General features: G+C 36.8%; 1 protein-coding gene across 1 annotated transcript in view; it reads right to left on the reverse strand.

Annotated features, from left to right (window-relative positions):
• Nucleotides 1-3281: 3281 nt before the first annotated feature.
• The window catches only part of LOC120077285, an 84014-nt gene continuing 73975 nt past the window's right edge, over nucleotides 3282-13320 (reverse strand). The window contains exon 8 of the mRNA XM_039031175.1: nucleotides 3282-3468. Within this exon, the coding sequence (XP_038887103.1) occupies nucleotides 3282-3468 (187 nt within the window). The remainder of the gene's footprint in view (nucleotides 3469-13320) is intronic.

Raw genomic sequence — 13320 nt, forward strand, 5'->3', positions numbered from 1 at the left:
GCCCTCTTCTTATACAGATTTGGCTCATCCCAAAAATATGATCTGCATTCATGCCTGAGCCGCCTCTTTTGTTGGTCGGTATAATCTTCGGGAAATTGTTCACAAATAAGATAATTTACCACGCCTGCGTACCATGGAAATTCTTCAATATGAAATAGCTATTCGTTTGGGAACACCGCACTCACCTCTAACTAATTGCAATCAACCTCTAGATTTTCCAATCTGGATAAGTGATCCGCAAATTGGTTCTCCATCCCCTTGTGATCAATTATTTCTATATCGAATTCTTGGAGGAGGAGAACCCATCTAATCAACCTCGGCTTCGCGTCCTTCTTTGTCATCAAATATTTATCGCCGAGTGGTCAATGTAGATGAGTACTTTTGTTCCCAGCAAATATGCTCTGAATTTCTCCAACGCAAAAATTACCGCAAGCAGCTTTTTTTCTGTGGTACTGTAGTTAGTTTGAGTAGGATTTAAAGTCTTACTCGCATATGCGATGGGATGTAATATTGTTTTTCTCTTCTGTGCCAGCACTGCTCCCATCACATACCCGCTCGCATCGCACATTAATTCAAAGGAAAGTGTCCAATCTGGTGCAATCAACATGGGTGCGGTCGTCAATGTGTTCTTCTGAGGCAATTGTCATCAAAGTCAAATTTTCTATCGGCCTCTATCAACGCACTCAGTGGTCGTGCTATTTTTGAAAAGTCCTTGACAAAACGTTTGTAAAATCTGGCATGCCCCAAGAAACTCCTTACAGCCTTTACACTTGTTGGAGGTGGGAGCTTCTCAATTGCTTCAATTTTTTCCTTGTCCATTTCCAAACCATCCGTAGATACCTTATGCCCCAACACAATGCCCTCTTTCACCATAAAATGGCATTTTTCTCAATTAAACATGAGGTTCGTCTCCTCATATCTTTTAAATATCTTCTCTAAGTTGGCAAGACAGACTTCGTATGTGTGCCCATATACAGAGAAGTCATCCATGAATATTTCTACAGAGTCTTTGAGATATTCTGAAAAGATGACCATCATGCGCCTTTGGAAAGTGCTTGGCACATTGCAGAGGTCGAACGACATGCGGCGAAAAGCGAAAGTTCTATATGGGCAGGTGAATGTGGTCTTGTCTTGATCTTCGGGAGCAATCATAATCTGATTATAACCGGCATACCCATCCAAAAAGCAGTAGAAGTCATTTCCAGCTAGTCGATCCAACATTTGGTCAATAAAAGATAAAGGGAAATGCTCTTTCTTTGTTGTCGCATTCAGCTTGTGATAGTCTATACAAATCCGCCACCCGGTGATGGTCCTTTGTAGTATCAGCTCGTTATTTGCATTAAGGACTACCATCATCCTACCTTTTTTTGGCACGCACTACACGGGGCTGACCCACGTGTTGTCGGCTATCATATAGATGATGCCCACGTCTAATCATCTTCTTTATGACCTCTTTCATCGCAGGGTTGAGTCTGCGCTGATGTTTGATCGATTCTTTGTGGTTTTCTTCGAGACGAATTCTATGCATACAGTATGCGAGGCTCATTCCTTGAATGTCTACGAGCATCCAGCCAATCGCTCTCACATATTTTCTCAAAATGCTTAGTAGCGCATTCTCTTGGTCTTCATTAAGTTCAGAGGAAATAATTATCGGAAGTTTTTCATTCTACCCTAGAAACGCATACTTTAGGTGGTTAGGTAGGGTTTTCAGCTCTATTATTGGTGGTTGTTTTAAGGACGGTTACGTTGTTTTTCTTTCTTCATTTACTGTTGGCTCTTCTTCTTGGGTTGCGATCATCTCATCTTCCTTGTTTATTTTTTCTATGATCGGATTGCATGCAATAATGGATGTGATTGCATCCTTATCTTCGTTTTCATCTTCAAGCTTTTCTTCTTCATTCAAACTCTTTCCGTCATCATATTCATTAAGGTTTTCTTCGTCAGGATATTTCATGGCACGAATAATGTCGAACTTAAGCTTCTGTCCATTCACGCTCGAGGTGATCTCTCCTTTGTGCACATAAATCTGGGCAGGATCGGTTGATAAAAATAGTTTGCCCAGGAATGATGGGCATATCCTTTTCGGTGTCGTAGTCCAAGATGATGAAGTCGGCTGTAATATAAATTTTCCGATTGTAACCAGCACGTCCTTCACCTTCCCCTCTAGATGATCCAGAGATTATTCGCTAGTTGGAGAGTCACGCCGTGGGTGCAAGTTGTCCCACATTTCAGCTGTTTAAATTGACAAGGCATCAAGTTGATACTGACTCCAACGATGCATAGCGTCTGCCCGATGTACAATCTCCAATGAAAGCAAGGGTATAGTAAAATCCCAGGATGCGGATCTTCGGTGGGATTATAGATTTGTGCTCTGCATCAAAGCCACCATGGTAAAACTTACCAGTGTTCTCTTCTGGTCACCATATCTTTAGAACTTTGCTATATGCGGGCATCTCCTCAATTGCTTCAGTGAACGAAATGTTAATATAACAATTGTTTTAACATAGTCATGAAGCGTTGGTACTTATCTTATCATTTTTTCTTCTCTCTGAGTCTCTGTGGGAAAGGGTGGAACTGTACTCTCACTACGGTCCCATTCTCTTTGGCTCTGAGGTGGATGCAATTTCTGGCTTTATCGCTTCTTTTTCTCTTCTTCTTCTCGAGTCACTGCAATCTCTGGTTTCAGCACAATTGGAGCACATCTGGCTAGGCTTCTCTTCTCCCCTACCACAGTCTTTCCACTCCGCAATGTCACCATTGACACTACGCTTTACACATACCCTTGGGTTACGTGGGAGTTTCGTTGACTCGGCAGGGCCCCTTGCGGTCTGTTCTGAGCTCGTTCGGAATCTGGCTCATCTATAGTAATAGGTTGCGGATAGACGTCGCCTGGTTTTGAAGCACAGTTTTGTTCTTCTCAATATATTGCTTCAACAAACTTTCCAAAAAGGAAGATTGCGATTGCTCATCTGACCGTTATTTTGCGGGAAAAATTCGAGTGGCCTTTCTTTTTGCGCCACTGATTAGAAATTTTGCTGCTGATTTTTCCATGCAAAGTTGGGGTGGTTTCTCCACCCAGGGTTGTACGTATTAGAGAATGGATTATTCTTCATAAATTAAACAGACTGTAGGCTTTGCGGGCATTCCTCCATTGCGTGTCCTTCACCGTAAGTAACACACCTTGCGGCGGTCTGGTTGATTGCGTTCACTTGCCCACTTTTCGTCGTTGGGCTGTTGATTGCGATTCCCTGTATCAAGTTCATCATCACAGTCATCTGACTCTAAAGTGATGCGATAGCACCATTGTTTGCATCATTATCCTTTATTCTCAATCTCTGATTGCTCTCTCTCCAGTTCTTATGATTTTTAGAGATGCGATCAAGGATGTTCTTGGCCTCATCATACGTTTCGTCTAGCAGACCTCCAGCAGTTGCCGCATTTGCAGCAATCTGCAAAGCGAGATTTAATCTGTGATAAAAAAATCTCCATTTGCAAGCAATCTGGTAATCCGTTGTGCGAGAAGTGTCTTACTAGCCTCTTAAACCTCGCCCAAGCATCGCTGAGCGATTCGTCCATATCCTGTTCAAAATTGGTTATTAATTTCCTTCTCCTGGCATTTTCAGTTGGTGGGAAATATTTCTTCATAAACTTCTCTACCACTTGTTCCCAAGAAGTGATCTCTCCCGATTCGAGAGAGTATGCCCATTTTCGTCCCTAATCACACAAAGAAAATGGAAACAAAGTTAGTCAAACTTCTTCAGTGGAGATATTTGGGAACACAAAAGTGTTGCAGATTTCTATGAAGCTCTGAGGTGGGCATGCGGGTCCTCGCCACGCCTTCCTCCAAACTGTCCAGCAGTCTAGATCATCTGCAGCATCACCGGTTTCATTTCGAATCGAGATCCATCAAAGATAGGCCTCATGATTCCTAGGGACAAATCGTAGAGGTTGGGCAATGCATAGTCCCAAATGGGCCTATTGCGATCGTTTGCCAGTAGGATTGGATTCGCCATGACATTGTTTTCATTTGGTGCTCCGTTTCCATGCTACTCCGCCATGTTGTCTTTATTTGGTTGTTGTTGTTGGCGGCTATCTCTCAGTCTTTGTCGAAACGTCCTCTCAATCTATAGGTCGTAATTCGCCAGAGATCGAGAGCTGCAAAGAAATCAGAAAAAATACCGTTAGCACACTGAATTGCGGAAGTCCCTGGCAACGGCGCAAAAAACTTGAAGCGTTATTTTATGTGGTAATTTTATGAAAGAAATTGCGGTGATGGGAAATGCGTTGTGCAACAAGTTTTCTCAGCAGAATCCAAGTATAAATCCTACTAAGTTTCCTGGTAAGTCCAGGGTCGAACTCAAGGACTAAGGAAAACAATATGTGGTAATAATTTTTAAGAAGACTTTACGGTAACTAATAAATCAAGAGTTGTATTTGGGTTGTTGTTTGCGGTATAAAAAGTATGCGGCAGAATTAAGACAAGAGTTGATAATACGGAAGATGCGATGAATATGCGGGGAACGGGTTGAAAAGGGGTTCAGCTAACACTTCCTAGGATTGCATTCATGTTATGCAATCATGCAACACACATACAATAGCAAATCATCTCTCAACGCAAATGCTACGGCTTCTAGTTCTAGAATGCATGCGATATATGCGATAAAGTCTATAAAACCTACACATAAGCCTCTATTCTTATTTATGCGATGAAAAATGACACACACAAAAACAAGGCGACTGCATAATATCATAACCTATCTCTAGGGTGCATGCGATGCATGTTGGCAAACAAAGCTTATCTCTAAGTCCCTATCTTTTGTTTATGCAGATCTAATCTTACTCTCTCAAGTCTAGATTCTAACCTAGCTCTCTCAAGTCTTAGATTCTTTCTTTAGACTCTCTCTCGAGTAGCTCTAAAGGGGTGTTGTGCACAACATAAGACAAGATGATCGCATGCAATAAGGATCCTAGGTCATGTTAGCTTAGTTCTTCTCAACCAATTCGATAGATTTAGCTACTCATGCGTGCTTTTAAGAAAGTGAATAGATGTAGATAAGTAAGTTCCATTTTATAGATATAGAATTGGAATACAGAATAACAATGCGAAATGAGAATAAAGAGCCTGGTAACAATCTCTTGCTTCCCAAGGCCTGGTAGCCTGGTAGAGTCGGCCCTCTCTCTACTTATCCACGCCTTTGGGTTCTTTCTCGAGCTGACCAGAGCGATCTTTTGGTGTCTCTTCCCTTCTCTCACTCTGCCTTCGAAGTAAAAGAAAAAAATATGAATAAGGCTACTTCTATCTAAGGGAAAATTATCTAACTATTCGAACTCCTTCACTGAAGGTTGCCTTCGATATTTATAGAGCTTCGGGGTGAAAGGCTTCTTCTCTCTTATGATTGCACTGATGGGATGGCATTAATTCTCTATCTGATTCGCCGAATATTTGTCACCGAAAAGTTAAGTGTACTTGCTATAGTAGTTCGTTACGGCTTGTCAACTTAATTCGAAATCGATCGTCATCAGCTTTCTGTCTCATCATGATTTATTACACTTTTCACCCAGATGCGCCCACGATGTTGTGCCAGCTCTATGTAGAAACCTTCTTGAGTAGATATTTGCAAGCAAAAATAACTGCAAAGCCTTGCAGTAACGTTGCATTCAACTGTTGATTTCTTGTGATTGTATTTTTCGCTTTGCGTCAACGCATATTCTACACAAAAATACACAAGTTAAACTGTTTTCATGCGATGAACGTATGCAACCGCAATATTATGGACTTAATGCTTTTTTGGACACAATCTTATATATTTTATCAATGCAAACCTGCATTGTTTAATAACTTAGCACTGTAATAACGTGCATTTCTTCCCGTTATCACACCCTCAAATTTAAACAATACTTGTCCTTAAGCATAAGCTAAATATTTCCTTTAGAAAGTCAACCGCAATCTCTTTTCTTCGATTTCTCAAGGATGCCTCATTCAAATCCTATACAGGGAAAAATGAAGGTTTCCGTTTCATTCAACCAACTATCTTTTTGAAGCAGATAGTTCACAGTGCTCATTCTATAGATACTGTGTAAAAAAGCCAACTCATGTTTTCACTCGATTTTCATTACGAAGATGTATCACGTCAGGATCCGTTGCTCAAACTGAATCACGCCAACGTTATGAAAGTTCCTGGATCCATGGAAAGAAGGGGCACCACAATCAAGAAATTCATTCTTGTTACGCTAACTCATGCGGATGGAAGACCTACCGCAAAGAAGAAGTTGGTGAGAGACCGGCTTAGGCAACTATTCGACAGCCGGGCCGTTTAGGTGGCAAAGGAACCACATAGTGAAGGTGGGTATCACCTGAATGCGGGGGTATTCAACAGGAATGCCTCCAAGAGCTGCTGCCACCTATTCGACGATGCATTGACGCTTCTGATGTTATCTTGCAGTTGGCATTAGGATCTCGAGAGCAAAAGGAATGAATCTAGTGTACTTAGTAAATTTCCTTAATCTTATTCAGGTCTCTTCTTAAAATATTTCTAAAATTTAGTGAACGCAAGTTTATCCGTAAAAGAGACTTTACTAGATTCCAGGACATCGCATGATTTTTTTTAAAAAAACTTTTTCACTAGGGTGTCAAATGATTTTTATCCTTACTTATTTTAGACATTTTTTTTTCTCTCTGACCTTGTGCAGATCCAAGTGCCTCGCCATTTTTTTTGCTTGCCCCTACGTGTGTCATGCGGACATCCAACTACGAGCAAGGCACTCTTTCTCAGATTAAACTCATACCTACTTGGCAGCAAAGTTGCGGTCATTTTTTATGCATTGATCACGATTCCTACCTTCGTTTTGGCTTGCCCCCACGTATGTCATACGGACATCCAACTACGAGTAGGATCTGATCGCAATGTTACGATTTTTTAATTTTTTTTTTATAAGGCTAAAAATAGCAAGGTCGAAAAATGAATACAGCACCCCCCAAATTTAAAATGCAGCAATGTCCTCATTGTCAATAGATTGAAAGAAATCATGCGATATTCTTAGAAAGTTTCTTAAAGGGTCAGTTTGAAAGAAAGTTAGCAAACCACTAACTTCTAGAAATATTTCATGAGGGGACTATCCTAAAATTAAGCTGACTCTAGAATATATGAAAAAAATAGGAGCATGTGTTTCATTATTGAAATCATAATTGGCGAAGAGAAAGCATGCGGTGACTAAATTGATCAATGTTAAATGATTGAGTAACCAAATAGGATGCGGTGATAAAATTTTCAAAATTAAAATGCGATGCGATAGTGCGAAATTTGGAATAAAGTCAAGGAAAGGTACAAACCCCAAATTTGTGTTGTCGCCCACATTATTTGTTGATGCATCCTGCTTTACGGCGATCTACTTTCTTTGGATTGCGGTGACAGAATAAAGTAGTTGCGTCTTCGTGTAGTGCCTCCGCAATCGTTTACCTCGATCNGCCTCCGCAATCGTTTACCTCGATCGTTTGCAAAAAAAATTGAGAGGGTCAAATAATATAAAAACAAACAGAGTTAACAAAATCGTTTACCCCAATCGTTCAACACAATCACATTCTCTCAAAGTCTAAAAAAACAAAGTTAATTAAACTTCAACAAGTATCCAAGTGTACTTCAAAGCCAAAATTACCTAAGTTTCTCAAAAGTGTGTAACAAGTGTCCAAGTTTCCAACAACTTACAAAACATACAAAGTGTCCAAGTGTTTACCCACCCCCTACCGAGTTGTATGTCCTAAAACTCACAGTTTGTAAAATTAAACATATTCTATTTACAATAAAGATATTATTGAGATTTATTCAATAAATATGTTATTGAATATATAAATTGTACTTGTAAAGCCTAAAATCCAATAAACTAACAAACCCCTGACTATAGTATGAATACTTAAATTTTATGTGGAGATATAAAAGAGGATCGGGTTTGGGTATATAGCCAAAACGGTCTAAAAATATAAGGATAGGGTTGGGTAATTTATCCTGGGGACATTATGGATGCAGCCCGCTTTGTATTTGATACAAACGTTGTGATTCTGAAATCATTCATGTATGGACATGCGAGTGGGGGCATCAAATGCAAAAGATATTTACATAAGACCAGACCACAAAATAGTCAATTTTTCTTTATAACTACTGTTTACTGTTAAAACTGACTATTTCAATCTGATGACTTAAGGTAACTCGATTTCAATCTTGAGCTAACTATGAACTCCTGTTTATTTGAGATTATCCTTTAATTTGCATAAGTGAGAGTGGCTCAAACACGTCGTTCTATAAGCCTCCCATTTTAGGGGTAAGATCGGGTAGATAGATGGGAACATAGTCCTACAAGATGGAATTCACTCCTACTCGCTTTAGAGGTAGATAGGTTGTTCCCTTAAGTACTGACTTCTAGTCTTGAACAAAGGAGCCCCGCCCTCTCTATGACTGAAAGGGATTCAGTTTATTGGTAGGATCGTAAACCAATTGTTCATCAGTGGATTAGTGGAGACTTAAGGAACAAGATGTATTATAGAGGTAAAATGGTAATTTTGATCCAGATGTTAATACGAACAACTTGTGAAGCATCGACTTACTGATCATGGTTAAATTAAGTGGATAGAAACATATCTACAATGAGGAGAGTGTAGCTACTGAGCTTTAGTGTAGTGATCCGATAGTTAACGAATATTGATTAATTCGGTTTAAAGAGTTTAGCCAATTAATCTTGAATCATTGGAGCTCATAATCTATAGGTTTATTAGGTTCTCCTACTAGCTCACAAATGGATTCAACCTTAGAGTAGTGTGATGAGAAAATTTAAAACATTCAAATTCGAATTAAGGGAATTATTAATTCTATGTGATATACTTAAACATTTAATTATCGAACTAAACGTAATTGGAGAATTGGATAATATTTAACTATGGTTTAAATATTAATTACATGAATAATGATTCATGTTTGAGGAACTAGCATTTAATTAATTTAATATTTGATATTAAATTAATATAATTAATTAAATTATTTCGAAAGATGATGACATGCAAGATCTGAATTTCGAAAGAAATTGTTTCTATCTAGTTCTTGACACAAAAACCAGAAAAGTTCTCCAATACCCTTCATTCAACCTCATTTTAGAATCCATCTTGCAATCTAAGGTCCTATAGAATAGTATGGAAGATCAAGTGGTAGTCTTCAAGCATTGGAGTGAAGAATTCAATCAGATTTGTAGGTGAAGGAGGATTCTTCAAAGGTAATTTCTAAAACCCTACTTCTTAGTTGATGAACATGTTGATTGTCAACATTGACACCCCCAAAGCCTAAAAATATCTAAAAAACCTTTAGAAAGTGGCCAAGTGTACTTCAAAGCCTAAAATACCTATGTTTCACAAAAGTGTGTAACAAGTATCGAAGTTTCCAAATCTTACCAAACTTATAAAATGCCCACGTGTCTACCTTCCCCCCAAAACTTACAAATATTTCAAAAACCTTTAAAAAGTGTCCAACTATACTTTAAAACTCAAAACCAACCTAATTGCATGAAGTGGTTGTTATAACTATAGGATAGCAACAAGATATTACAACTCAAGCATCTAATTAAGATATGCATGAATTAGCTACCATAATTGTAGAATAGCCACACATATGATACTTGAATAATGCATTAAAATATTTAACTTTAATTTTGAAACATACCTAAGTATTTGAAGGTCCGTTCCCGCCTAGTCTTCGTCCTATAAAGTTTTGCATGTCTATATATTTGTGTTCGCATGCCAAAAGTTGACTGCTCGAGTTGTCATTTTTTCCTCCATCTTCTCGTATCTTTCCTTAATAAAAATCTTGAAGATTAAACGAGTATTTGTTGTGTCCTTTGTTTTTCCCTCAATGTTTAGCAAAGTTCCAAACAAATTGTCACATGCATTTTTTTTTCAATATACATGGTATCCAACTTATGCCTCGATAGGAGTTTAGACAAATAAGGGAGTTCAAAATTATTGTTTTTTTTTTTTGTTCATTTAGTAGTACGTTTTCTTTTCTTATTTTGCTTGGATGAATGCTTACTTAGGATTGGAAAGTCTAGAGAGTTTATTTATTGTAATATATTTTATCCATACATTACAACAGGTAGAGGCATGTGCTCAAGTTTTTTTTTTTTCATGTTGACTTCTGCACCAACCATGATCATTGGGAAGGTAACGTCGATGTTCCATAAACGATATTTTTCCTCTTATCCTAAACGATGATGTATTCTCTTTACAAGTAAGGCATACTTGATAACATTTGGTACTCCATCTCGACAAGTCACCATATGTAGGAAAATCATTGATCGTCCACAACAAATATGCATCTAACTGAAAGTACTCCTCATTCATACAATCATAGGTCCGTACACCATTATTCCATAACACTTTCAACTCCTCAATTAATAGTTGCAAATATACATTAATCTTTTGTCAAGGAGACTTTGGTAAAGGTATAAGCAAAGAATAAAAAATTTTGACTCTTTCATGCATTTCCAAGACAGCAAATTATATGGTACAAGCACCATTAGCCATATGCTGTAGGTAGTAGTCATATCCATCCGAAGCTAAGCTCAATATAATATTTCTTGGGTCCAAAGAAAATTAAGGAAACTCTCTAGCAAAGTATTTCAATTCTGTAGCATCAGCTAGATGTCGTGACACATCCTTTGTATCAACTCATTTATCCGTGTGCTATCTCATCTCAAAAGTAATACGTTTCGATAAAAATAGTCATTTCAACCTAGGTATTGGTGGAATGTGACATAAAACCTTATTTGGAATCTTCTCACCCTTTCCACTATTTGGTTTATATCAAGATTCACCACATATTGGACAAATTTGACAATTAGTTAAATCTTTCCAAAATAATATGTAGTCATATTTGCAAGCATGGATGGACTCATATCCTAGCCCTAACTCACATAATTTTCTCTTAACTTTGTAAATAATCTAGGTATAGATGTATCGACTGGAAATGCGTCTTTTGGTAATTCCAGTAACATATTCAATGATTTTTTGCTCCAGTTATTGAAAACCTTGATATGCATCAACTTCACCAAAAAATCCAACAAAGAACATTTGGTACATCCAAGGTAAAATTGGTTACGTGCTTCATCCATGAACTCCTCAAAAATGTTATTAGTATCCATTTCTTCGACATTCTCTAGCATTTGTCCTCAAAATACTTTTCATCATCAAAACTTTCTTCCTCTTATATGATTAGCCCTTGTAAATTAGTTAGAAGACCGAAGATGTCATCCTCATCGTGAGTATTAGACTCTATACTGAATTCGTCACCTACCCAAGAAGTACCACCTCTTCGAATCTATCTAAGTTCATTGGTTCCCCATGATAAACCCATTGATTATATAAATTAGATATTTCGTATGTAAAAAGATGTTTCTCTACTTCGTCCAATGGTTGTGTCATTGAATTTTGATAATTATTACATGAGCCTCTTATTTTTCCCACCTTATTTACATGATTGTTTGCCACTTCCATAAATTGAGCAACTCCTTCAATATAATCTCTTCAAAATCTTGTTTTGGTTGAATCCAATCTCTATTCATCTTCAAATAGAATATACAAAACTCAACCCTGTAAGAATTAGCGCAAGAAATTAGATGAACTTTTTTCATCTAACTTAAGGATATCTTTCAGGGATCACAAGCTGTGTGCTTACCTTGAAATTCTATATAACTAAGTAGCATAAATGTTAAGTTAGGTATAGAGGGTCAAAAAGAACTTGAAAGTTCTTAAAAACTATGTGAGTACAACATTAATTCTCAAAACAAATTGTAAAGTTTTTAGAAAGTGCATATGTGATACTTTAACTCTCAAAACAACACTTGAAATGCACAAGTGTCACTTTCACTATCAAAACCAACCTAAAAATTTTCTGACACGTGTTTGAATGACACCTTCACTCTCAAACCAATATATAAAGTACCTAAAAAGTATCCAAGAGATAATTGGACTCCCAAAATGACCAAAGTAGTTCATATGAGTCACTTTATATATCAAAACAAACTAAAGTTTCTAAAAGTGTGTATGTGATACCTTAACAATAAAAAAAACCTTAAAATGCTCGAGTGCCATTTTTACTATCAAAACCAACTTAAAAAGTACCTGACAAGTGTTTAAATGGCACCTTCATTCTCAAACAAGTCTAAAAAGTATCTAAGAGATAATTAGAATCCCAAAACAATCAAAATAGTTCATTTGAGTCACTTCAAATATCAAAACAAACTATAAAGTTTCTAAAAGGTGTGTATGTGATAACTTTATTCTCAAAACAACACTTAAGATGCTCAAGTGTTACTTTCAGTATCAAAACCAACCTAAAAAGTTTCTAAATGACACCTTCACTCACGAACTAATAAAAATACCTAGAAAGTATTCAAGAGCCTATTTGACTCCCAAGAAAACCTAAATAGTTCATAAAAGTTAATTTCGTTGTCAAAGCAAATTATAGAATTTCTAAAAAGTGTGTATGTGGTGACTTAACTCTCAAAACAACAGTTAAAATGCTTTAGTGTCATTTTGACTATCAAAACTAACCTAAAAAGTTTCTAAATGATACATTCATTTACAAACTAATCTAAAAAGTACCTCAAAAGTACTCAAGAGCCTATTTGACTCACAAAACAACTTAAATAGTTCATAAAAGTGAATTTTGTTGTAAAAAAAAATTACAAAGTTCCTCAAAAGTGTGTATGTGATACTTGTAGTCACCTATTTTGATATGGCTTTATTTAAAATAAATTTAATTTTTAGATTAATTTTGCCGTAAACTTTTTTGTTTTTAATTTGTTGATTATCCACTTTTTTTAGCTTGCTTTTACATGTTTTTGTGGTAACAAAGTTAGTTAGAGTAACTAGTTTGGTTGAAAAACAATTGCAAAAAAAGGTAAGTTTTAATTTTGTTTTTATTTCCAAAATTTCTATACCCTTTTTATATAAGCCAAGTGATATGAACCACATGACATCAAATTATTATTTATATTTATTTAATAATTTTAGTGTAAATCTAGTTGCTTCCATTTTTATCCTTTCTAAGCAATTTAAATAAGGTTAACTTTGTCATTCTATTAAATCTATAATGTGGCACAAATTAGGGTTTTGGGAGTCTATATAAAGCCTGACCATTAGGTTGTATGGGAGTTTTTTGGATATCAATTTTTGGGAATGACAATTTTCCTTTGTGTTGATGACGGAAATTCATAACTAACCTTTTTGCAGTTCTTGATCTAGGATTGCACACTTGAGCCAGGTAAAATTGATCAACTTGCTTG

The sequence above is a fragment of the Benincasa hispida genome, chromosome 5, assembly GCF_009727055.1.
Source record: "Benincasa hispida cultivar B227 chromosome 5, ASM972705v1, whole genome shotgun sequence".
In the NCBI taxonomy this organism is placed as follows: domain Eukaryota; kingdom Viridiplantae; phylum Streptophyta; class Magnoliopsida; order Cucurbitales; family Cucurbitaceae; genus Benincasa; species Benincasa hispida.